Genomic DNA, 27609 nt, shown 5'->3' with positions numbered 1-27609 from the left:
CCCCCCCCCCCCCCGCCCGGTTATGCCATGCACGGCCCCAATGCTGCTGCGTCGCGCCCCACGGCCACGGCATGCAGCGTTTAGTCTGCAGGCACAGAAACTTTGATCAACAAGTGGATCTCCATACGAGACTATTACAATTACAACTTGTCATGGAGGCAGGGATGTCTTCTTGCTGTTTATTGCATTGTGCTGTGTTTTTTATGTTCTAGGTAAATGTACTAGTAGTTCTATTCTTTGTTTAATTAGAGACTCACTTTTTTCAAAGTTTCAAATAGAGTCTGTGTTTGCAGACTAACGTTAGGCCTCGTTATTAAAAGTTGATCGCTATATATACGGTACTATACCCACTCATTGATTTTTATGCTGGGCGCGGCATTAACGAAGGAAATGTCTCTGTCAACATTAAATTCTACGACTAACGTTACGCTACTGAGCACAATATTCCTGAATCGTATCAGACGCAGACGCCGTCATGAAGCCCAAGAACGACGTAGGAGATATTTTGAACACTTCCGAAGACGCCAGCGTGAAACTACGAGCTTGATGGTTCTCCTCTTGTCGATGTTCGACACAGACGACACGGAACGCATCCCGCGGTCGGTTAGTTCGTTGCCCTATTCCATGCATTGGTGGAATAACATAGTCTTAGCATCATGGGACGATCAAACATGGCTCGAGAATTTCAGGTAATATTCTAATCGTTTCTAAAATTAGAGTTTTTTGTCTGTCTGGCAGCTGATTCCGTTTCTCCTGAGTGAGAGATTGTAAATTAAATTCTAAGTATAAACAGATATTTGCACACCGTCACTGACTGATGAGAATACACTGAGAGGTCAGTATATCTAGAAGTTGTGTGTCCGGATGATCAATTTTAGAAAGTCATTTGGAAAAATTTACAAGCGAAGTTTCATCAATTTTTAGTACAAAATGTTGGGAAATATTATAGAGAACAAAATGGAAGATGATTACATTAGGCCTACTATTGAATTCATAGTTAAGTGTAATCCAAAGACAAAAACAGAAGGGCACTTCCATTCCAAGTGGATACCATGAGATCTCAAAAAGCACCCTAAACACATATTTTCCATATTCTAAACATGCACCCCTTAACAAGTGTTGGCGTGTGAAACCCTACCCTTAACCCTTAGGTTATATCATAACCTTGTTCATTGAATGAGTGCCGTTAACAAGTATTGGAAACAAAATGATACTCTTGGGTATCTATTTCGCCAGGAAATTTACACCTTTAGGGTAAAATTTGCAAGGGTATAAACAATCAAGACTAAAATGTTTTATAAAGGATGTAATTTCGCCCCAGGAGTCAACACTACGTGTTGAGAATTAGAGTATGATTTGCGCGAGTTGGGCTGTACTAAACCCAATGATGTAGGTAAAGGTAAAACCATAGCCCCTGGTCATGTAATAGGTGGGTGAGTATTCAATTATAATTCTTGGACTTTGGGGGCAAAACTGAAAAAATATTGACCCTCGACATGAAAATGAATAATAATGGATAGGGCTTGGCCATATTTTAGAATTCAGATGCCCTTTGTATCATAAGAATTTAAATGTTAAATGAGTTGGTGTTAATTTACTTTTCATAAACCATAAATGTACATTTGCCATTGAAGACACTGTTGATGGGCAGATTAGCTGCTTTGTACAAGCAGATTTTTAAAATGCCTAAATATCACTGATTGTAAATATTTTATGTTTTGTAGGCCCGTATTTTGAAGTTAGGTTTAACTTGGACCACAGTCTAACTCTCTGCTAAAATTATGGGAGCCATTAAATTTGAAATTCTGTTTATATTGTATATTTCTTATGTTTACTTTTTTGTTTCCTTTTACTTTCATATTGAAGAAAAATACTTTAAAATATTTTAGATATCATTTCCAGACAGTTATGGACAACTTAAGTGCCAAATGAGACTGTGTACTGTAATGGATTTTTGCTCCAATTCGCTTTCCATAGTTAAACCAAAGCTTTTAAACCAGAGTTCAATTTAAACCTAGGTTCAGAATACAGGTCATATTGTCTGCCTCGTTTGATCTCATCCCACTTGGTCTTAATTTACAATTAGTTTATCTCACTAACCATTTATTATTGCAAGTTAGGCTACACCCATTTTGTAATTTTCCTCTATTCATCTAGCACCACTTTGGTCTCTCTTACATAAAATTTGACAAAGTGCAAAAAATTAAAAATGTGAGACAAAATAGAAATTAGACCATCTGGCATTGGACTAACTTATTTGGCCCAACTGAGTATTGGACCAAGTAATGGTTGGACCGAACAGAAATTGGACCAAATTTATGGTAGACCAAGTGAGTTGAGCCAAGATCATGGTGTTAGATGATCTGAGAATTAGACGATCTGATAGAAGACCAGGTGGATACAAACCTCCATTGTGCCATCAGAACCAAGTGTACAAGATCACAATATGGAGTGTTATAGAAACAGTGGATAGAAGAAGAGAAGAAGTTGATAGGCGAGAAAGTGGAGATTTGAGAGTATTCTTTCTTGAAAATAGTCCTGAAAAGGACTGTAAACCAGAAGGAATGTTGAGTGAGAACAGCTTGAGTAGTAGAGCTGAAGACGGACAGTCAACCTGTCTGAAACGTCGAGTCTCTCTACTACTCATCATCTCTACTCGCCGACTCAAGCCAGCATCTTCTCATCAGCTCTACTACTCAAGCTGTTCTCACTCAACATTCCTTCTGGTTTACAGTCGTTTTCAGGACTATTTTCAAGAAAGAATACTCTACTCTCAAATCTCCACTTTCTCGCCTATCAACTTCTTCTCTTCTTCTATCCACTGTTTCTTTAACACTCCACATGGTGTACCGTAAACCACATCAGCAATTGTACATGCCACCATGCAAACCTTCAAACAACAAGATCACAATACTGTACATCTACTGATGAAAATGAATTGTTTCTTGTTTTCCCCCATTTTTATTATTTTCAGGATGACTAAAGAAACATTCATGTACCTTGTAGAAGAACTCAAACCCCACATTTCAAGGAAAGATACAAATTGGCGTAGGGCCATACCCGCAGACCAGCGTCTTGCTATTGCCCTTTGGAAGCTATCAACAAACATAGGGTATAAGACAGTAGCTGAATTGTTTGGAGTTGGAACATCAACTGTTCATCTCATAGTGGTGACTGTTGTATCAGCCATTAACAATGTTTTGAAAAAATACATTTCCATTCCTACAGGCAAGAGATTGCAGGTACGTAGAATATTGCAGTAATAATAAAACTCAGGAAGTTGAGAATCCACCCTGATTTTGGTAATCTTTTATCAAGTGTTAACCACAAATATTTCTAATTCACATTTCTATTCCAAGACCATGATACTACATTCAAATGTTTAAGAGGATGTCTTGGTTAGAAGGGTCCAAATTTGGCCTAGATTATAAATGAATTAGAACATAGTTCAGTATTACAGTCTAGCTTCTTTCATTTCAATCAGCATGTAGTTTAGCTTAAGGCAAAGTGGGGAAGACTGATACTATTAGAAAGCATCTGCTTTTAATTTAGTTTGTAATAGTAAGACACTGTTATTCTAGACACTGCAAGTGAAAACTCCATGTAGAAGTACAAATATCAAAAGTCACATCAGCCCCTCTGTTAGACCATCACGTATTATGATTAGATTTAAAAGAAAACTAGAAATCGCTTTCATCAGGTTAAGATACTATGTACGGTACCTAGTAGTTGAATTTAGGAATTTGAATGAGTGCACAGAATATGTCTTCTTTGCAGGAGTGTATGGAGTGCTTTGAACACAAGGGATTCCCTCAAGCTGTGGCAGCCGTTGATTGCTGTCATATGCCCATATTAGCTCCACCCAGCAAACGAGAGTACATCAACCGAAAAGGGTTTACATCCATTATACTTCAAGCGGTTGTTGATGGCTTTGGACAGTTCATTGATTTAGACATAGGATGCCCTGGTAGCATGGATGAAGCAGAAGTGTTTAGAACATCAAATATTTCTACAAAGGTGAAAAATAATACCATCTTCAGCGTACAACCCAAGGTCATCGAAACCACTTCCATTCCTGCCTTGATGCTTGGGGATGAACCATATCCTCTCATGCCAAACCTCATGAAACCATACAATACAGAATTAACACTAACACCTGCACAGAGAGTGTTCAATCAGAGACTAAGCTGTTGTCATGGTATAGTTCAACAGGCCTTCAAGCGTCTTAAAGGGAGATGGTGTATCCTTGATAATATGATGGACAAGTTTGAAAAGGCCCCCTCTGTAGTCCTAGCATGCTGCATTCTTCACAACATTGTAGAAAGCAAACATGAGCCATTCCTGGATGAGTGGACAAAAGGAGATGTTTTCTCTGTGCCACATAGGCCAGTCCAGGATGATGCTATCTGTGGAACAAATGCTACTTCCATCCGCAATGCACTTACTCTACACTTTATTGATAAAGGCACCACAGAGTAGCCATTGTCAACCTGGCAAATTTACTGTCATTTCACAAGGAAAAATGAACAGGTAGGCCGTGTCAAATAAAGCTGTTTGTAAGTTACGAGCAATTTCACGAACTGGTGATTCTTTCTTGTGGTAACAGGTGATATATACACCATATTTTCATGGGTTCGATTTAGCGCCTAAGAAAGGATCACCACCAACTCGTTAGTTGTAAAGTCATTCGTAACTTACCACAAGCTCTACGAAACACCTACCTATTCATATAAAAGGCAAGGAAATGAAATGCATGTTATAAAGTGTGCATCAACATAAACTATTGAATGTGTTCTTTTCCAGTTTTCACATATTTCGTTTTTATTATTGCATAGAGGTAATAGACCATTTAGGTAGTCCATGCTATCATTGTTCAAACTGGTCTAGACTACAGGTGCACATGTGTACACATGCGTAAAGTACTGATACATTTTTTTACATTGAACTGAAGAAGCATAATCTGCATTGAAATTTCACTCATGCAGATGGTGTGTATTAATGACTCCTGCCCAGAATGTTATACTATCGTTTTTTGCTAGTTTACATGCCCATCCATGGTTCTTGAAAGCTTGGAGGGGGAGTCAAATATATTGCTGTAAACATGTGTTACCAAATTATTTCCAAACGCCTCCTAAAGATTTTTTTCTCTGTGTGCAAAATAGCCCCCTAAACAAGTTTTTCGCAGGCTTCATTTACACATTTAGGCCCCTAAACAAAGAATGGGAAAAATACCGTAAATACGTTCAACCCCGCGATAATAAAATCAGTGTTTTTGATACCCTTTTTAATAACGACTTCACGCGTGGCCAGCGTCCAAAACTGGAAAAAACACCGCTTTAAATCGTTGAAATTTTATGATAAAATTGTGAATATATTTCCACCAGCAGCATTTTTCATGACTGCCTTTACATTCTCAGTAGCAGACCTGACAATGAGACTTCTGTTTGAGCCAATAAGAGTAACCCAAATAAAATCTTCGAGGTCAATGTAGGGGAGATCAGGGTTAGTTGGAACGCGGGGTAAGTTGAAACATTGTAATTTTCTTTTAATAATGCCTGTAAAATAAAACTATGCAATACTGCCCTCAATTTATTGCTATTAATAATACAAAAGTGTTGTATTATTAATTAATAGCAATCAATTTAGGGCAGCATTGCATAAATTTATTTTACAGGTGTGAAAGAAAATTACAATGTTTCAACTTTCCCCGCGTTCCAACTAACCCCGATTTCCCCTAACATTTGACATACCAGAGAAAATTTTGGCTGCAATGTTTCTAATGTTTACATGTTTATAAAAATTTGCACATTTTAATTTTTAAATATTGGAGTTCCCAATATTTTGAAAGTCAGTGTGAATTCCAAAGGATGCCATTTACACACAATACATATACATGTATAGTGATTTCAAATACATGTATTAATATGTGGTGGATATATATCGTCAGACAAAATCACTTAGTACCATTTTCATAAGAAAGTACTTCATCATATTCCATAAATTATAGAATTTAATACTAGTACATGATATATGAAGGAGCTGTTTGCACATGACACCACAAATAAAAAAAAACTTTTTCTTCAATATTGTCTCTAACTGTTCTGCATTATGTAGTAAGCATGAAAGGAACACAATCTTAAACTAGTTTGAATGAGATAGTTTGTTTAATTATCAACAATTCATTGTACATTTTCTTGCCAAAAGTTGCATGCCTACAACATGCGAATACATACATTCAAACAAATAAATTAAGTGTTTTTCTTTTCCTTGCTACTACACTTATTTACAGATTACTGGTTTTGTTTTAATTTGTAAATCATCATCTTTGCAAATTAATCCTCATAAAATGTTTTTTTTTAAATACCATGACATTATGAATATTGTAACTAGTCAGTAGTCAATATGAACAATGTTCTGGCCCTACACATACAATTGAGGCCAAAAGTTTACATGCACCCATGGAATTCAGTGAAATTTGTTTGCTTGCCAAACATCGGAATATTTACTATATCTTCAGAAATATAAATACTGACATGAATTTGGAACTAAATGAAAGAGCATATTAAGTTCTTTCACATGATTGGGATGCCGTTTAGATCAAATTATATTTCAGGTGGAATTTACTTTGAAGAAAAAAGTAATATTTGTGCCTAATGTATTATATTGTTACATTTTCAAGCGTTTCATAGAAATATTTAAATGTCAAATCTATGATTTATATATATATAACATTTCTGTCATAATATGTCACCACTGAACAGAAAAATGTAATCTGAAAGGTTTGTGTTGAGAAGTAACTAGCACAAATATGAAATTGTTTTTGTCTAAACTATGAAAATTTCGGGGGGAAAATGACACCTAAATATTTTTCAGCTCCTGTTGACAATGTTATATGATTGAGGGGCATGACATACTCTTTGTCATGATAGCCCAAATATTTTATAAGATACAGTCATTTTCATGATGTTTGGCAAGTGTTAGCTTTTCTTTGAATTTCCTGGGTGTATGTAAACTTCTGGCCTCAACTGTATATCTAACACTACATGCTGTTTGCATTCTGACCATTTGTAGTTCTGTAACAATTCATAACATAGCACTTCACTAAAGCCGCAATCACGTTGAGTTATGTCCGCCGCGGATAGATATGGATTAGTATTAGTAGACGCAGCCATCCGCAGGGTCGTAAGACGTATATCTTCGTAACTACATCCTTAGTGGGACACAGACTTCCGGGGCCAAGCCTGCACGGATTGTAGGGTGTCGCTGTGGATCCTTAACGCAAGTAACCATAAAGAAATGCAACTATAAAATGTACATAACAATCCATACATTGTAGGTTGGATGCAGATCATCTGTGAAAACTTACATCACATCCATTTGCATCCACTGTAAATATTCGCAATTACTTGCAAGTACTTCTATCCAAACACTAAATTGAATTGAATTGTTTGTGGACAAGTAGGGATGCTGTGACAATCGCTTCTAAGAAGGGAGCTCCCAACCACCTGATCTGCCTTCCTTTAGCCTTGGGGAAATTTTCAAATCTTGTACATTTTATTCACATCCACTGAATAATGAACAAAAATTCATAATTTTATTAATATAGGGTATTTATATTGTGCATATATCCAACTTGTTAGGTGCTCAAGGCACTCCTATATTACCCGGCTTAGCTAGGCGTTCATAGCGCACACAGCTTTTCAAAAAATTACTTCCTACCGGTACCCATTTACCTCACCTGGGTTGAGTGCAGCACATTTTGGATCAGTTTCTTGCTGAAGGAAATTACGCCATGGCTGGGATTTGAACCCATGGTCCTCTATTTCAAAGTCCGAAGACTAATCCACTGGGCCATATATGAACAATAGAAGGAAAACAATAGAAGAAAAATCAATATTATGACTTCAGGAAAAAGTTAAAGGTCAGGGACCTATCGAGGTCAACCCCCTTCAGGTCCCAATCTCTTATCAGCGCCAATCCACTCATCCTGGATGAGTGGATTGGCGCTGATAAGGGATTGGGAGACATGTGCCCTCTATGTTAGCTTTGGGAAAGGGCACTTCCAAACAACAAGGTCCAATCTTGACTAGCCTACATTATGTAGTGGTATCTCTCCGGAGTATTGGCCTGTGAGTTTAGTTTTGCTCTGTTGTATGTACAATGTGAAAACAGCTTCTATTCAATTTGATTATGTACTTCCACAGGCAATTTAAAGCAATTTCATTTGTATTTTATGAAATTACAAATTGACGAATTGTTACTGAAATTTGATGTCTTAATTGGTAATTTGTTTCAATTTGGCAATTGTTTACTTCATCATTGTTTTGTTTGTCTATTCATTATGCTCCATGAAATAATTTCATTGCACTCATGAATTGTATGTCACATTCATCCCAAGATTTGCTCATTGCTATCTGTATTCATATGTTCAATGATCTTTGTTTGATTTGCACAGAGGCTGTTTTCCTGGTAATAAAAGAGAACTGAAAAGAAACTAATGTCCATCGCTGTCGTTATTGGTTAAATCTCTTCATGAGGTCTAATAATCACATAAAGGTTCTATCCATTTGAAATAAATCATGACAATATAAACATTGATCAGGAATATAATCATTTTCCAAAAAGATTTTAAAATTGTGTAGTGTTCTACTCTTCAGTTAAATCAGTTTGCTTGATAATATACACCAATATAACAAGCAGGACAAGAATGAGTTGAGGAACATGGACCACTCTTAAAGAAAAATTGTGCATGCATAATTGGCTCTTAATTCAAATAACAAAAGAACCATTTTATAAAACAGTTGAAAATTGTCATGAGAATGTAAAAATAAAAATCAGTTCAAATTTATAGATAACATGGAATAAAGAAGTAAGTCTGTTCATCATTTATGATATCAAATGTGTAATTGTCTCACATTTCTATAAAACAAAAAGGTTGTATTGTATAGAAAGGGAATACAAACTTATGAAATAAATTGTTTCACATGGCAAGGATAATGAGCTGAGAAGCAAAACTTATCTTACATATTACAAGTTGCAACCAGCCAGCTGGTCCAAAGTGCAGTCAACCTACATAAGTGCTTTTAAGGTCACCTGATGTAAAGATGGATTTCGCTGTTTCATCTTTCTATTTTCATTTCACATTACATCTTAATTAATGTGGAATCGGTGTCTTGTTAATCACATTTATCAGTATGATAGTTGACAGTTGAGGACCGTGACCCGGAGGAGACAAAGCATTGGAGGCGCACAGCATTGTTCACAAACAATACAGTGCCCCTCCAATGCTTTGTTTCCTCCGGGTCACAGTCCGCCACTTATAGTTGAGCCTATCTATCATTTTTTATAAAATTAATTACAAGAAAAATAAACTTTCATTCCATGACATATGCTCCACTACAAACTTCACACATTAATGGAATGGCCAACTTCAAACCTGGATTTAACTATACCCTATCTTAAACCTAACATAAAAACCTATTGCACACTTAACCATAAATCTTACTCTTAGACGAAATTAAGTCCAGAGCAATTGCCGCCGGGGCAAAAGTCTTGTCACCTAAAACTTTCTCCTGACACTGTGCTTGAATTAATTTAAATACAATTTCAATGAGTTGAAGTCTCTCAAATCTGTATGACCCATTACAGAGCTTTGGATTATTGCATATTGGAAGATCTAACACATGGATGGCAGCATTCACAGGGATGCAGAAAATTCCTTTCATATTATAATTGTGACAAGTCCATTCAAAATAATATGTATATGATTCTCTATATTTAGTTATGACACATATTCCATGTAACTATCGATAATAATAAAAAAATCATGTTGCAGGAAATTTACTAGCTGCACAGTTTACTGTTGGTGATTCAGAATGAATGGGCAAAACATTTACCAAATTTAAAAAACTTGATCTAAAATAAAACTGGGTTGGATAAAGAATACATCAAACAGATTCGCTCTGGAATGTTAAAGGGCTCTGCTGATGAGAAAGAGAAGATTGCTTCAATGACATCTTGAATTTATAATTCAAATGCACTAACTAAAATACCCTACTGATAATTCATATTTTCTTTCATTGGTCTCGAAATCAAAAACGTGTACTAGTAACTGTCTTTATAATTGGAAGTATCAGTTGATTGCTGCATGGATCTTCGCAACCTCTAGAGAGAAAAATGTGATCCTTGATAGTAATTTTGGAATGCAGATCAGAAGATTTAAGTCCATATCCATGCTAAAATCTAACTGCCATGATTCTGTGCCCCCTTTATCAGAGCCATCATCAAAGTAAAACGTCGCTCTTCTCTATCTCTCTCATCTAGACGCACCTTTTCTGACCTTTCCATTTCTTCCCTCCTCAGTCTTTCAGCTCTTGCTGCCTCTTCTCTCCTGACGAGTTCCATCCTTTCCCTCTCCTCCCGCTCAAATTGTAATCTATCCCGCTCAAGCTGTATCTGGTCCCGCAGAAGTCTGATCTATTTAGGACACAGGTGAACAAGATATACAAAAGTCTAAATTAAGCTCTGTTTGCCTCAGTACTTTCTTTCCTTAAATAGAGTCGACACAAATTTCCTTGGGATCATATAGGCCTACCATGAAATTATATAAATAGTTTTACTTTTCATTTACATAAGAATTATCTTTTAAAAAGACTTATTGATAACTTAGTTACTAACTCTGATATGGCACTACATCAGGGCACTTTTTGGCACCCACATTTCCTTTTGTTTTCTTTTATCTTCCATTCCTTAAAACAAAAATGTATAGATGAAAGCATTGTTTATTAAATGCTTGAATAAACCTACACCTGAGGGCAGAAACTTTCCTTTTTAAACTTCAATTTCAACCCATTTTATTTCCTTTTCTCATCTCCAATTCCTTCTTTCCTCCCCCCTTATTATTTTCTCTTTTCTTTCCCTTTCCCCCTTCTTTCTCTATTACCCTCTTCCTTTTACCTCTCCCCCTTATTCATTCATTTCTATATTATTTTATCTTATTTACTTATTAATATAATTTCAATTATTGGCCCCCATGAATACATGCCTGCATTGAGTGCATTCCATCACTAATTTTGTTTACTCATCTTGTAACCCCCCCCCCCCCCAACACACACACACACCCAACTGAGTCAATCAGAGCAACCTTACTTTCTCTGACCTGTGTCCTGGGGGCTTTTTTTATAAAGCTGTTCATAAGTTAAGAACGACTGATGAACCTTTTTTACATGCTAAACCATTGCCAATGGTGTATAACATTTACCAAAAAAGGATCAGTTGTTCTTAAAGTCGCTCTTATCTTATGAACAGCTTTATGAAACACCCACGAGTTTCATAAAAACTTCTTGTACTAACAAATTGTAATTTTTAATCACAAAAATGTCAACTGATCAATTTTTATAACAAAAATATCAACCAATCAGATTGAAAGATTTCGGCAGCTTATAACTGTCATCGCAAGTTAATAAGTTTATGAAATAGGCCACCGGTAACCACGTTTCACTTCATGGTCTTTACATTAATCGTTCTATCAAACAATCAAATGAGCAAGCGATCACTCAAAATCATTAACTAATTGAATCAATTCATCAACCGGAATGGTGAAACGATATTGAACACTCAATCTTTTCATTAGAGATAATTGAGAATCTTCTTTGTCGAATCTCAAAGGCTACGTGCAACTGCATGTCTCCGTCTGACATGGTCCTTGGAAGGCCTGTGAATATTAGTCAGGATCAAAATTAATTGACTTGATTAAACGCTTTCCAGTATTTGAATATCCACCCCTCACTAAAAGGTAATTTGTTGTTGGGATATGTTAACTTTCGTGGCAAACTTGTACTGTCTGTCTTTGTTTCATTTTTGTGTTAATACTTGTTTATAAAGGAATTAAATCTGTTTGGAGACTGATGAAATTTGCCAAAATAAGCACAAATTACCTCCTCGGTGTGTCTCTCTGCCTCCATTCTTCGATGAGCATCTTCAGCCTCCATGAAAACTTTATCACGCTGCATATTATTCTCGATTAGTATCTTCACAAGCTCCTTCACTGAGTCATCCTTCTTCAGGCTCCCTGGGAAAAGGGAGAGATGGAATAAATGAGACAGTACATCATGTTTGTTAAACAGAGGTAATATTTACCCCCACTGACTAAACAACAGTCTTCTCCCAAAACCAAGTAAACCACACCAGTCATTTTGCAGTTTTAGGTTAAAGCTAGTTTTTGGATAAAATATGAGAGGTTAAGAGTACAATATGAATTTTAGAACTGGTAAACACTGAAAAACGGTACACAATAGGTTAAATTTACATTTCTCATACTATTAGTACTGTTAGTCAGGCAGCATATGTCATCTACTTCGAAAATTTGGCTAAGTCTGATTTTTCACTTTTATGTGATTGGTGACATCACAAGGAACAACTTTCAACTTGGTGACAAATTTCTAATGGTCATCTTGACCATGTGAGGGGTCAAAATGGGGTCAATTTTTGGAATTGCCCCGGTTGTATTGAGTCATACATCAAATTGTTTGTCTGGTTATACTGAACAAAAAAGTGTACACAACCATATACTCTTGACCTCCCAATAAAAAGTAATGACCGGAAATGTCAAGAGGTCAACGAACTTTCGTTACATTGTATATCATATGGCAAATTACACTGAAGGTGATAAAAAGCTAATGTTTTCGTGTTTTTTTTTCTTTTTTGCATGTGTGTACTTTTTTATTTTGTATTTTAATAAGTTCATCTTCAGAGGTCATTATCCAGAAGATATTAAGGGTCAAGACAAGGTCAGGTAAAGGTCAAAAGGTCAACAAACTTTCCTTGGTATCCAAAATACACTAAAAGTGGTTTGAATCTAGGAAGTAGGTTCTTCATTTTCAAAAGTCTCTAAGAAGACATCATCCATTAGATAAAAGGCGGTTAAATGTGCTCATTTAGGAACAAAATAGATAAACAGTGAATAGTGAATACGTCAAATAGTTTAGTGTGGTATTATGGTTTATTCCAGGAAAACCTTGAAACGACTTGACAAAACCTATGAAAATCGTATCATCTTCATGATGTTATAAGTGCAACCAGCTCTTTCCGAGTTTCTTGATTTAGGAATTCAATTCAAGTTCTTTTCATTTCCAATTTACCGGTCTTTGATATGTAAAGAAACATTTCATCCATTTGCTTTGTACAGAATATTTTAATCAACAGAAAATATTGTAATGTCCTGGGGTATATGTGTAATACTTCGCTAATAAACACATCGATTGATCAGTGCTCCCAACTCCAAAGAAAGATGCCTAACATCTTATTTAACTTAACTTACGAATAAGATAATGAGGTTAGGATTGAGGATGATACGATAAGTTGGGCTCAAATTGTTCCTTGATTAATTGGAACGAGTGACGGTTATATTATTTCTAAGAGGCAACATTTTGCAGGCATGCTCATTGTAGTCGTTAGTCATGTCCATTATACTGATGTGATGTATTCTGACCATTACTCGATTTCTGGAGCCAAAAAAGACTGCACAATATTTCTGATTGTGCTGTCATTAACACGGCTTTAGGCCTACTATTTTATCAAGTGTTTATCAAGTTTTTTTTTCCAGAGCATACAACGTGAATCTAAACTTAATACCTGTTCTCACTATAGTGATATGCATAGATGGTGATTTTTCTTTCGTCGTGTTTTTTCCTACTTGGTGAACTACCTGGATGTTGCCAGAAAGAATAATCACAAATGTCATTGAAGTAAACCACGGCCATGCCGCAGCGGGCGGGGGTGGCAGCTGCCCCCAGAAATTGTGAAAAATTGCATTTTTCTTTACTGAAAGATACATAATAATTGACCAAAAGTATGCGCGAAATCTATAAATTTCTCTTTACAATTATGCAAAAACAGCCCCGATGATTAGCTCAGAACAGCACAGCACCAGAAATGTGTAGCCCTTCTTGACTCCAGAGATCGAAATGGTCAGAATATATCACATCAGCATAATTGACATACATGACTACAATACGCATGCCTGCATGATGTTGCCTCTTTGTCAGAAATAATATATCCGTCACACATTTGAATTAATTAAGGAGCAATAATTTGAGCCCAACTTATCATATCATCCTCAATCCAAACCTCAAATCTTATTCTTAAGTTAATCCAAATGAAATGTTATGCATCTTTCTTAGGAGCTGGGAGCACTGGTCAATCGATATTTATTCTGTTAACATAGTATTACACTTATACCCTACTACAATACAATAATTTCTGTTGATTGAAACATTCTGACAAAGCGATGAAGGAAATGTTTCTTTACATATCAAAGACTAGTAAATTAAAAATGAATCGAAATTAAATTAAATTCCTTAAAAAAAAGAGAAACTCGGAAAGAGCTGGTTGCACTTATTACATCATGAAGATGATAAGATTTTAAGAGCATAAGGGTTGTCAAGTTGCTTCAAGGTATTCCTGCAATACCATGATACCACACTAAATGCATTCGACGTCTATCTCTATTAATCTATTTTGTTCCTAAATAAGCCCCTTAATATATTAAATGTCTTAGATACAGACTTCTCAAAACAAAGAACCCACGAAAAATTAGACTTCTAGGATTCTAGTCGCTTTTAGTGTATTTTAGCTACATGTTGACCTCTGACCTTTCCCTGACCTTGTCTTGACCCTAATATCTTCTGGATAAGGACCTCTGAAGGTGAACTTATTAAAATCGAAAATAAAAAAAGTACAAACATGCACAAAAAAAACCCCGGAAAATAACTCTCTTAACACCTTCAGTGTAATTTGCCATATATACAATGCAACGAAAGTTCGTTGACCTTATGCTATTTCCGGTCATAACTTTTTAACGGGAGGTCAAGAGTATATGATTGTGTACACTTTTTTGTTCAGTATAACCAGATAAACAATTCGATGTATAACTCGACACAATCGGGGCAATTCCAAAAATTGACCCCTATTGACCACATTTTGACCCCTCACATGGTCAAGATGACCATTAGAAATTTGTCACCAAGTTGAAAGTTGTTCCTTGTGATGTCACCAATCACATAAAAGTGAAAAATCAGACTTAGCCAATTTGTCGAAGTAGCCGGTAAATCATGACATATGCTGCCTGACTATGTTGTACACCAGAAAGAAATGTAAAAAAAGAAGAAAATTGGGGGTGTTTAAATTGAATGATAGCCTTCTATTAAGCCAAAGCTGGGTTCATAGTACCCAGTGCTTAAAACATTACATGAATGCTGCTTCATCATTATTGTTATTATTATCATTATCAAGGTGGTAAGTCATAATATAGCATATTACAAAACGGTATAATGGATCCATTCTTAATGTGTATTCATTATTTCATAGACACAGGAATGTGAGTGGTCACAAATAAAAAGATCTAAAAAAAGCTGAGTAGTAAAACAGTCTGAAATAAAACGAGCTCCCATACTTTTGTACAGAGGAAAGCCAAAAATATCTGAAAATTAAAACCAAAAAAAAATCTGAAATCAGATAAAAATCTGAACTCTCACACCCCTGTAGACAATACTTCAGACAATTTTTACTTGTTTCATAAAAAATCAGGTACATGTAAGGACTTATCATTGCCCAAATGCTAAGAGTACTTACTTCTGCTTGCTCTCTTTGAATTGTGCTGGTTATTACTCAAATCAATATGACATCTGACTTTGGTCCTTGGTTCTACAATTTCATCTTCATCTGAAATCCATCCTACTTCAGCCTCTTGGGAATCCACAATTTCTGTTTCTTTAATAAAATGTTAAAATAATCCCCCAAATGTAATAAATCAAACATTTAGAAATGTGAATACCCCCAGGTACCTGATGGAATGTGGTAGGTAATTTGCAGTGTTTTGCTATACAAAAACATAATAATAATGCCTTGTGCAAGTGCAACAAATAAATATTAATACAACAAAATGGAATCTGTCACTGAAGATATCACAGGAATTGAATCTTTTTAAGGTTTTGGTCCCCCACCCAAAGTGTGAATATTTGGAAAATAATATAATCAAAACTTTGCCTAAGACTAATTGAATACAAAGAAAGGTTAGACTACTTTGGCTGCTGTGCATATCAAAGATCAATTGTCAAAATGCAAATAAAAACATGGAATCTAGATGCTTTTATTAAGATACAGAATGAGAAAAAATGCAAACCTTGGCTATCATCAGCATCAAAGTTGCCATTAGGTAATTGATGTAACTGATGATCAGATGTATCACTTTGATTTAAAAGTAGGGCTGCTCCATCTATATGTGGTCCAATAATAAAAGGAAAGAAATTAGTTGATTAATATCACTGACATCGAAACATGAGAGCATGATAAATCAAGTATACTGGTAAAGCTAATATTGTGTAAGGGGCATGGACAAAGGGGTCAAAATTTAATTCAATTCGAAGCAAAAAAAATGAGGGGGCAGCAAACTAAAATCTTGATACAGTTGGGGTCTGATCCCCCAATAAAATGTCATTAAATTTGTTCCATGTCAGAGCTGTGTTAATTGTGCCTTTATTATTCTCCCAATTTGTTCTGTAATTCAAAATGGCCTTGCCCCTGATCAGTGCTGTACTGTACATAATACATGAAATCAAAATCATGAACAAGGAAAAAAGACATAAAGAAAGAAAAGGCTTGAACCTGGAGTTCAAATTTAAAGAGAAATTCCAGTTGTTGCAGTAAACACTGATTTCATGAGAAAGTCTGTAAACCAAGGCTTAATTTGTCAGTATATCATCGAGGATCTAGATCTGGTACAGTTACATTAACTGAACTTTGTGAAATCTTGAAATCTACGCTGAAAAATGTTCACACCGAAGATCCCCAACACAGATAAGCGCACGTGGGACAATGTATAATTATTGCCAGAGCGTCAGGCCCGACGCTCTACCCGAATCCAGTGCTTATTTGCCAATTTCTCAGCAATTACACAATTTCTTCCAGAATCATTTGGCACATGCGTTTTATTTATACAAACAGACACTTTGGTGGTCATTTCATTGGATTCTGTATGAACTCATTTTGATATTACCAAAACTAGGATTTACCTTATCATGGAAGACAACCTTGCAAAATTATATATTTAGCACTGATCTTTTTTGGGGGGATCTATAAGTAACAATTCCCAAATGTGGGGCTCACAAGAAGTAATATCACACTATAAAGCTGTTCATATTATAATAGTGGCAATTCTGAAGGAAAACTGCCATATCAGATATAATTAATTAGCCTTATTACCGCCCTATATAAGGTTAAATGGGATAAGATGAATCGAGAGCAGTGGGTTGGGCAATGTTATGTCAGTAAGAAAATGAGGGATTTGATCAGGATTTTGAAAATATATAAAAAAAATAATATATTATCGATGATGTATGGAAAGCAAAATGTAAAATAAAATGTTACCAAAGTATCATGCGAGCATCTACTGGTGGCAGCGGTGGGATATTTAGGAAATAGTGCATAGTCATGATAGTGGGATGTAGAATAGCATAGCAATCAAAAGTGGAAAACTGTGAATGAAATAGAGGATCTCAACAAACTTCCTTAAAAATTTACACTTGTTTGTATGAAACTATATGAGACTGTACATAAAAACAAGTCAATGCTGCATGTGTATCAGAAATGTTGAGTTAGGAACTTAGGCTGAAGCTATTTATAACCATCTGATGAAAAAAAATGTCTAATGTATACCATTCATGCTATTTGTCAAATTGGAGCTGCTCGTGTCAAACAAAACCGAGGATGAACTTGGTAGAGCAGGTACTTGCTGATGATTGTCCTCTAATTTTATACGTTGCACTTGCAAACACCCTGTAATTTCTCCGCGCCCGACCACTGCCACTTGCGCATTTTGTTGTTCCCCAGGCACAGAGATCGAGCTGTCTCCATCATCATCATCATATTTACTCGCCTCGCCTGATATTTCGACGTCTACGAATTCACGCAATTCATTGAAGTATTGAAAACTTTGCTTGCCCTGTCCCGTCCAACTTGATCTGTCCTCAGACCTCATTTTTGAAAACCTCCTGAAGTTCGTTGTCATTGTGCGAATTTTATTCTTGATCTGACCTGCATCCCGAAAGTAGCCCGCTGCAACAAGGATCTTCGCGAGTCGCTGGTACACGGATTTTTGTCTGGAAGATGAATCGTTGACTTCTGCAAGAGTTCGCGGCTGTCTCCAAAGCTTTATCAAAAGTCTAGTTTCTGCATCTCTCCAGTGAGCTCCAGAACTATTCAACGCATCTCCATGCATCCCTTTATGCGACATGATTATAATTTATGACAAAATTTAAGCCAAAATTCAGGTGAAAATAAATGTCGATCGCCCATTCGTCTCGTAAAATTTCGTAGTAGAACCCGGGACAACAACACACACCATATATGGCGCACGCTATATAGCTCCTAAAAAATATGGCTGTAATTTCGTGCACACTCTCTACATTCCCGCGATATTTCTGCATGCATAATTTCACGTTCGCGTTCGTTCGGGCTCTCACTTCACTCTCGGGTTCGTCGTATAATCAACGGAAGGGGTTGAGGGGAATGGGTCCGGGGGGGGGGGGGGGGTGGAGCTAAGGCTGGGGCATCACCCCATCGGTGATCCATAAATTATGGGATAATGTGCCCAATAAGTTTGGAGGTCTAAAAATTTTATCCATAAATTACAACAAAGTTTCTTGCTTTCAATATGTTATTTCCTTTCAAATTTCTTTACATTTTATTGTGCATGTGTTTTTGTGTGCGTGTTTGAGGTATGTATATGTTTAAAAAAAAGTAGTTTCGATTCTAGTTTAGTATCTTGAAATTATAAAAAAACCTTTTCCCATTATTTGTATACCATAAAATTTTGTTATAATCATGTTAATTATTGCAGTGGAAAAAGGAGAATCCATAATCCGTTTCTGAAACAGTTGTAACACGTTGTGTTATCACACACACCCACTCACCCACTTTTTTTAATAATGTTTTTATTCTGATTTCATGAACAAAAAGTTAACATTTCAATCTAACATTTAAAAGCACAAATAATACTTTACATTTCATATTTTCACTTTTTTTCACTGAATATATAATCATGAATCATATATCTTAAAGAAAACAATGAAATCAGTTATTATAAAAAATACTTAAAGGGGAATCCAACCCAAATAAAAACTTGTTTTTATAAGAAAAAGAAAAATCAGACAAGTTGATAGGTGAAAGTTTGAACAATATTGGACAAATAACAAGAAAGTTATGAATTTTTAAAATTTGTAAATATTGGTAATCATACCTATGGAGACTTCAAATTGGCCGCTTATGTGATGTCATAGTGATGTAAGGCAAGGACTACTCTTCCATGTACTGGCTAAAATGTCATTTTCCCAAAAAGTTTTATTTCAAATTGTATTTTTCTTTCATGAGGACATTAAACAATATACTACCTGGGTTATATTTAGATTACTGCCCTAGGGGAATGGGTAATTAGGAGAAAACCACACATCCCTGATAATAAAGTACATGGCCTATGGGAAAGTTGTCCTTGCCCCTTGTCATAATTTACTTACCCAGTTGCCAGTTTGATATCTACATGGTATCAGTGATCTCAATTTTAAAGCAGCTATAACTTTCTTATTGCTTGTCCGATTTCTTTCAAACTTTCACCATTCTGTTTAATTCATTTTTCTCCTTTCCAACACAACATTCTATGACCAAGGCTGGATTCCCCTTTAAAGACCAAACTTCCCCCCCCCCCGCCCAACACACACACAAACACACACACACCACAGTGTCCATGAGAAGATCTGCTCACACTCAGATAAATAAATCATGTTTAAAAGTAATTCGATGTACAATTTTGAATATAACAAGCTCACGGCCGGGAGAAGCATTTCATATATTGAAAGTAAATAAATACTTACAACCACATAATACCCACATACCCTCACACACACACACACACACACACATAAGGTCAATACTCTTTAAGTTGCAAAATGGCACAATATTGAAATTAAAGTCAATTCTTCTTTTTTTCGAGGTGATGAGTGAGTTTCTAAACGGTTTCTTTTGTTTTCATTTTCAACATTACTTATGGAACCAAACACAAATCTGCCCAAGCAAACACGGTAATAGACCACGACTCACCATGTCATCTCACAGAAAAGCATCAAAAATGAAGAAGCAGGGGCTTGCATTTGAATGGATTTTCATCTCTATATCGTATCGACTCAGACAGAAGTTCTTTGTTGACCCTTCATGAATATTTCAGCTCGTTTTGCAGCCTTTCAATTCAGACCTTATCCAACACTATTGATTATCCTGCTGTTTTTGTGATGGCATGATCTTTACAAGCATGGTATCACTTTAAAGAAAATTAAATAATCCTTTTAATGATATCAAATATATTGCATTGTGCGAAATTGGGAGTTGGGAGAAATTAATGGACAAACTCAGATTTCCACTTCTTTTGAGGGGTATTGCCCATGAACGTGTTCGACTGTTTCAGAAACGGATTTTGAATTCTCTTCTTTTTTGTCACATCATGGGCACAGACGAAGAGTATGACTCTACCTTTCAATTTTGAGAGGCTATGCTCCTTTTAAAATCTATGATTTTATTTCTACGTTCTACGGCATTTACTATACCATTTATGATCATTATATATATATATATATAATGTTTGAAGGTATACATGTACAACAACTTTGGCAACTCTTTTATTTAAATATTGTAAAGAAATGGATGAAGAGAACAATGGTAGACGTAGCTTAAATCAAGGTTCCCCAGAGCTACAGTTGTCCTCAAAATTATTCATACCCCTTGTGGAAAAACATTCTTTGGTAGATTCTTTACTTGTAAAAGCTATTATGATGTAACTTTCTTTGTATCTTTTGTCTGCTTGTTGCTATGCATGATTTGACATATGAGCTGGCAAGTCTTCATTAGCATAATAATAGATAGGGTCGAAAGTTATTTTTTGCACTTGTTCAGAATTATTCATACCCTTGCCAATACCTCAACAAAAATGTCCTTTTATGACAATGCACATTATTTTCACTGTCTGGGAATGTGCTATTCTTTGTTCTATATTTATTTCAAGATGTTCCAATGAATTAAATACCCTCTTTGTTAAACAAGCCATTAAACAATGATTGAAAATGGCATCTTTCTAAAAGGGTATAAATAGACGAAAGCATTCTGGTAATTCTCAGTCTCTGATAATCATGGCCAAGAAGAAGGAGCTCAGTGAGGACCTACGGCAACGTCTTGTGAATGCCCACATTGAGGGAAAAGGTTACAAGGCCATTTCAAAGCAGTATGACGTCCCTGTGGCAACAGTCCAGAGCATAATCAAGAAGCACAAGAGGTACAACACTGTGAAGAACCTTAGTGGGCGTGGCAGGAGGTGCAAGGTGTCTCCTAAACTTGCCAGGAAAATCTGCAGAGAGGTCAACAACAACCCCCGGACCACAACCAAGGCCCTACTTGAAACGCTTGACCGGTCAGGGACGAAGGTGTCCCGGTCCACCATCGAGCGAGTCTTGCACAAAGGAGGTCTCCATGGACGCAGGCCTCGGAAGACACTGTTGCTCAGGAAGAAACACCTGAAGGCTTGACTGGCCTTTGCTAGAGGTCATCTGAAGCAAAATCCAAGCTTTTGGTCAACCATCCTGTGGTCTGATGAGACGAAGTTGGAGTTATTTGGCCATATGGATGTTGAATACGTCTGGAGGAAGAAAGGGGAAGCATACAATCCAAAGAACACTGTGCCAACCGTCAAGCATGGTGGTGGGCACATAATGCTATGGGGATGTTTCTCTTCCAGTGGCACAGGGAACCTCGTTAGAGTCAAAGGAATCATGAAAAAGGAGGATTACATCCAGATCCTTGATGAGAACTTGAAGGAATCTGCCGAAAAACTCCAACTTGGCCCCAACTGGAAGTACCAACAAGACAATGACCCAAAGCATACCGCCAAGCTGGTGAAGAAATGGTTCAAGGACCATGATGTCAACGTCCTAGAATGGCCAAGTCAGAGTCCTGACCTGAATCCGATCGAGAACTTGTGGCGAGACCTGAAAGTCAGAGTGATGGCTAGGAACCCGACCAACCTGACCCAGCTTGAGGCCTACGCCAAGGAAGAATGGGCTAACATCCCGCAGGAGACGTGCAGGAAGCTTGTGGACACTTACAGGAATCGTCTAGAAGCAGTCGTAAAGAACAAAGGCTATGCTATTGACTATTAATGGAAAACTTTGGACTCAGAAAACCTAGGGTATGAATAATTTTGAACATGACATTGTTTGAATATCTATGAATAAAATACCCCTGAAAAGAGAAATTTCTTGAATTGTGCATTGTTGTTATTCTTTCACTAGTAGGTCACACATAAATCATAGAGAAACTTGATAAAATGCATTCATTTCATCACAAACATGAAAAATCACAAATATCAACAAGGGTATGAATAATTTTGAGGACGACTGTATCTACCCTTTGGAAAAATTGGTTATGCCGAAAAAATGTCTCTGCCGGGAATCGAACCCGGGCCCCCAGCTTTGAACGCCGGTGCCTTAACCACTAGACCACAGAGACGGGCTAGTGGCTAGGCCGACCGAGATCCGATTGACCTTCAGAAAGACAGATTTTCGACACTATACCAATTACCTTTGTCGGGTGAAGGTGGGTTTTGAACAATGACAAGCCGTCATGCCTCAGCTGGATCAAAGCTATTGCTTCGATACAGTACACGTATGTGAGAAAGTATACAATGTGTGAAGGTATACATGTACAACAACTTTGGCAACTCTTTTATTTAAATATTGTAAAGAAATGGATGAAGAGAACAATGGTAGACGTAGCTTAAATTATATATATATATATATATAATTTCGTTCTCTATTCCCAATCTTTATTTGCTCCCAGGAAAACAACTCCTCTACAACTACCCAAGTGCGTACGACTGGAACATTCCTGAAGCATTCAAGACGAAATTCTCTGACTTTGTGAAAGTGTCAAAGAAAGAATCCATCAAAAATCCACCATGGAACAATACAGTTCTGCTGACTTCTCTCGATGGGCAATCATTTACCAGCTTTGCCAAAACTACACAATTTAACCACGGTGTGTACATTTGAGATCATCGATCGCATGACCATCAAGTTTGTGATGAAATTTGTACTATTATATCACAGTTAGATGCAAATCCTCCTTGGTATGCAAATGAGGAGACTGAGATGCTGTCACCTGTCCCATGCACTCAACATTTATTTTGTATCTTTATTACATGAAATATTTTAATTTTCTCCTCATCATGTGAAACATATTCCTCCAGTGCATGAACATCTAGTATTCCCAGTTATTAGTCAAATTGCATGGTTCTATGTCAAATCTGCAAAAAAAATGAAATTTTGTATAATTTAAACAATAAAACACATAAGAAATAGTGAATGAGGAACATCATCGACTCTCTCATTTGCATGTCATCGAATTGTGCATAATGTAGGAGTTTATTTTTAACACAATGTAATAAATGATATTCTAGACGTTATTCATCTCACCGATCGATCTCACCACTTCTACATTGACTCCTTTAATCTCGTGCTTCACATTCCCTCTTCATTGCCATATCCTTTCAATGTTCTTTTCTTCATGTTCATTCCATGGTTCAGTAGCCTATAACCTAGGCGGAGGCTGCATGCGGTTATTGTCTTTGCTGTTATGCTGAACGCAAGAGATACGGCTGATCTGGCGAAGACTATATTTGTGGATGCTTCAGCAATGGTCAAAGGTCATAAGGTCAATGAACTTTGGCCATGTTGGAGGTATTTGTTAAATTACCATCCTGACTCTGAAAGTTTATGGATCTAGTTCATAAAACTTGGGATATAAGAGTAAGTATCACTGAGCATCCCCTGTGAGTTTCAGGTCACAAAACCAAGGTCAAAGGTCAGTTAAAGTCAATAAACTTAGGCCATGTTGGGGTAATTGTTGAATTGCTATCATAACTTTGAAAGTTCATGAGTGAATGAAATGTAGAAATGGGTGTAGTTGACAAATTTTAAGTCACCGTTCAAATGTCATTTATGGTCAATGAATTTTGTATTATGTCATTATATGAATGGTGTTTTTGTGAATGATTATTTTAGTAGTTTTCCAAGTTAGCACTGCTGCTATATTAAATCGCGTAATGCAGGCGAGACTGCCAGAGGCGTGTGCCACTTGTTATGTAATTTTCAGTGTTATGCTCGTTTAATTTTTCTCTATTGATTCAAATCAACATTTATCTGGGGTACCTGAATCTACCGACAATAATGAATGAATCACATAGAAATTTATTAACAAAATAAAAAAGGGCATTGTGTTATATTGGCCGACCACAATGGTTATTGTATAAAAGTTGAGGGTTTAACTTTACTTAAACAAAAACTATATACATAACCCCAATATTAAGAACTATATTAGATACACAAATTTGCCTCTCTGAGTGTGTATATAGACCGGCCAATAGAAGCAAGACAGAATTGAGCAAGTTTTTTCTCAATGATCTTTCTTTCACTCTTACAGATCTCTACTGGTATTTGGTGGCACCATCTCTCGAAGACGATCTCTACGTGGAGACATGGATGCACCCAAACTCTAAGTTACCATCCTTTTGCAATGGGAGCTATCATGTCGAGAATGTTCAGTTGGTGGGATTCCAGAACGCGCCGGAGTACAAAGAAACTGTAGATCATTCCAAGTGGGCCATTTCCAAGAACAAGAAATGGGTGTGCATCGGAGATATCAATAGAACGGTAATGGAAGTGGATATTCTTATTCAATTGCAGTCACACAAGAGGAGACGAGACAGCTAGGGAGGGGGATAAGGAGGACGGTGGGTGACCGCACCCATTCAGTGAGAAGATGAATGAAAGGGGTGTATGATTTAACGTTTTTGGTCGTAACATTATACTGTATTCAAATGACAAAAAGAAGGAACAAAACTCTTATAATATCTTTCTTTAAGGATGTGTGTACCCCAATAAGCCATTTCGTAGTTCCTTTCTGCGCATGATCAAAAGATTCTACGCACGAGCAGAAGAAGGTCATTTGTACTAAAGTGACATGGTGCTTTAAAATCTAATGAGATAAGCACCAACTTTGATGTCTTGATTATTCATATATTCTTTTGAATTGTCGTTTTCATTTACATCCACAAAAAAACCAATGCTTCCACGAACGACTGGTATTTCACAGTTTGTCAAGTACATTGTGCAACATATGCATATTCAAAGTAAGAATGCAACAAATACCTTCATAAAGTGTTCATTGGTGTTCTATTCTAGTTCTTATTCTAGTCACCTGGTCTATTCAATTTCTTTATCCTGCTATGTAAGGCAAGCTTACGTAATATCTTGCTTTGAAATCTGCCTATCATGATGAAAGAAATGAAAGGTCATTTGACCAAAATTGCCCATGAAGTAACTACGAAAACGGTCTATTAATTCCCTGCCAGACTACCCTGGCGCCGTCCCTGGGTCACGTACGAAATCAACTCTTAAACTTGCAATATCATTTGAAGTTATGTGCTAGCCTTTTTGTGTAAAATCAGCCAGGTGTTTACGATATAAAAACTACTATGATGTTGAAATCGAAAACAACATAATTATGTAAAGGTGTATATTTGATGGGAGAGCAGCAGGCCCTCCCCCCCCCCCCCGGTTCGTGTTCAATAAACACTAAAATCATCAAGCTTAAAGGTCAAGTCCACCTCAGAAGAATGTTGATATGAATCGATAGAGCAAACACACCAGCATAATTGTGAAAATATCAAAATCGGATGTAAAATAAGAAAGTTATTAGGTTTTGGTCATTTTTCACGAAATAGTTATATGCATTATTTGGTGATATGAAAATGAGATCTCGATGATATCCCTCACTATTTCTTTTGTTTTTGTATTGTTTGTATTATACTGTATTTTCAATTTTTGGCAGATTTGGCAAGAAGGACCAACTTGACTGAACCAAAATGTTAAGGTTTCTATACATGTTCAAGGAGAAATTAACTAACTTTGTTTCACAGGACAATGGGGAGAAACTATAGCTTTCTTATTTTACATCCGATTTTGATGACATTTTCAGCGTGATAGGTTGTTGGAATTTTCTCTTTTTATTCAAATCATCTTTTTGATGGCTTTTACTTTAATCCTATCGGCGTTGTTCCCGGAACTCACCTGCTAAAGTTCCACTAATACTGTGCCACTCTGAAAACGATATTCCTTGGCCCGGTCCCTGGTCTAGGTTTCACGGGCCTAATCACTAGTAGCAGGCCATAAATATTCATTCGAGCCAACCCATTGCTATTTTTTTTATTTTGATATGGCTGATTGACAAAGTGTATGCATATGATTGTCCATTTAACACGGATTCTATTTTTGGTAATTACTGAACTTCCTTTTCCCAAATTGGGAAGAAATATCACCAATTTTGGACTATATTTTGACTGGCGGAAGGATTAGGGCTATTTTGCTGTTTGAGGTGATGAATCTGCTCCCCCCGAAGGTGTCTTCAAACACGCCAATTTATTTTTAAAATGAGCCGGTCGAGGGACCCTTTTCTGGTCAGATATGGATTGCCAGATATAAATCCTATCCACTGGTAGTAAACATTCAACCCCCGAATTTCATCCTTATTTTTTATGAATTTTTTAAAGTGCCAATTTAACACATGAGTCTATGGGGAATGAATTAGGCCTGTGAAACCTCTAGTCACGCCCTGAAGGTAATGGATTTAAAGGCGACGCTTGTGGATGAGGCAAATCATGGAGGAATTAGTTAAAAAATAGAATAAGTTTTTTTTAATATGAATAATTTTCCCATCTTCTTCATTTTCTTGTGTTTTAGGGGAGTCAATACATACGTGGGGGTGGGACAGTGTGCAGCCTTCTTCCTACTCCATGGCAGCAGTATAAAACGGCAATACAACAGATCGAAAAGTGTCCTACAAGCGTGTCTGGAAGCAGTACTTGAACCTATACTGTTGTAGGGTTATATTGCAGTATCTTGTTAATAGTTATAATCACCAAACCATTTGAAGCTCAGTATGTCGTCAATATCTTCACATAAAAGTCTGTTCATTACTGAGGATAGCAAAATCGATTTATAAATCTATATTTTCACAAAATTTCAGGGTTTCAAATTAACGGTATCACTTAATATTGAAATATCATTCATTCGATCAAAATTTCTACCAAGATTTATCTTTGACAATTATAGGTTTGTATGCATTTTGAAAATAATTCATAATCAGTAACTCAACTTGATGATTGATATTGAATCCATGCATACCTGATTGAGACATGCATCAGGGCATCAGTGCTTTTGCCAAGTCTTACTTTATCTTAATGGGATATAAGCAAATCCTGCTCAGTTAGGAATTATCCATAAAGTTACCAATCTTCAGGTCTGTTCAAAATACTTGTTTGTGTGTTGGGGGTGTAGTGTAGTCTATTTGTAGCACATGGTGTTAATCTATAATCAGCTTTATTACATTGTTTTTTTAGCAGACATGTAGTATTATAGTATATCATTGATTTTTTGTAAATCTCAGAATTGATCGAATTCT

General features: G+C 36.4%; 3 protein-coding genes across 6 annotated transcripts in view; 2 read left to right on the top strand and 1 right to left on the bottom strand.

Moving 5' to 3' along the window:
* Positions 1–27125, top strand: part of LOC121409073 (plancitoxin-1-like) — a 36278-nt gene extending 9153 nt beyond the window's left edge. Inside the window, exons 5-7 of the mRNA XM_041600880.1 lie at positions 22930–23127; positions 24571–24800; positions 26889–27125. Of these exons, the coding sequence (XP_041456814.1) occupies positions 22930–23127; positions 24571–24800; positions 26889–27014 (554 nt within the window). The 3' untranslated portion in view covers positions 27015–27125. The remainder of the gene's footprint in view (positions 1–22929; positions 23128–24570; positions 24801–26888) is intronic.
* Positions 48–5223, top strand: LOC121409071 (protein ALP1-like). The gene is made up of 3 exons (XM_041600874.1): positions 48–689; positions 2975–3242; positions 3778–5223. Exons 1-3 carry the CDS (start codon positions 364–366, stop codon positions 4477–4479), a joined length of 1296 nt encoding a protein of 431 aa, XP_041456808.1. The 5' UTR covers positions 48–363; the 3' UTR covers positions 4480–5223.
* LOC121409072 (reticulocyte-binding protein 2 homolog a-like) lies at positions 6967–18521 on the bottom strand. 4 transcript variants are annotated; one of them, XM_041600877.1, is made up of 6 exons: positions 17713–18520; positions 16181–16273; positions 15631–15768; positions 11937–12070; positions 10330–10476; positions 6967–7272 (listed from the first exon to the last, which is right to left on the bottom strand). In XM_041600877.1, the coding sequence occupies exons 1-6, from the start codon at positions 18287–18289 to the stop codon at positions 7204–7206; spliced, it is 1158 nt and encodes a 385-aa protein (XP_041456811.1). In that variant the 5' UTR covers positions 18290–18520; the 3' UTR covers positions 6967–7203. The 4 variants fall into 4 exon arrangements, with proteins under 4 accessions (XP_041456811.1, XP_041456810.1, XP_041456809.1 ...); XM_041600876.1 differs by lacking the exon at positions 6967–7272 and having other exon boundaries at positions 9137–10476; positions 15631–15762; positions 17713–18521; XM_041600875.1 differs by lacking the exon at positions 6967–7272 and having other exon boundaries at positions 9137–10476; positions 17713–18519.
* Positions 27126–27609: the final 484 nt, after the last annotated feature.

The sequence above is a fragment of the Lytechinus variegatus genome, chromosome 2 (assembly GCF_018143015.1).
Source record: "Lytechinus variegatus isolate NC3 chromosome 2, Lvar_3.0, whole genome shotgun sequence".
NCBI lineage: Eukaryota > Metazoa > Echinodermata > Echinoidea > Temnopleuroida > Toxopneustidae > Lytechinus > Lytechinus variegatus.
Note: the sequence above shows the minus strand (reverse complement) of the source record. Positions and strands in the feature narration are given on the sequence as shown.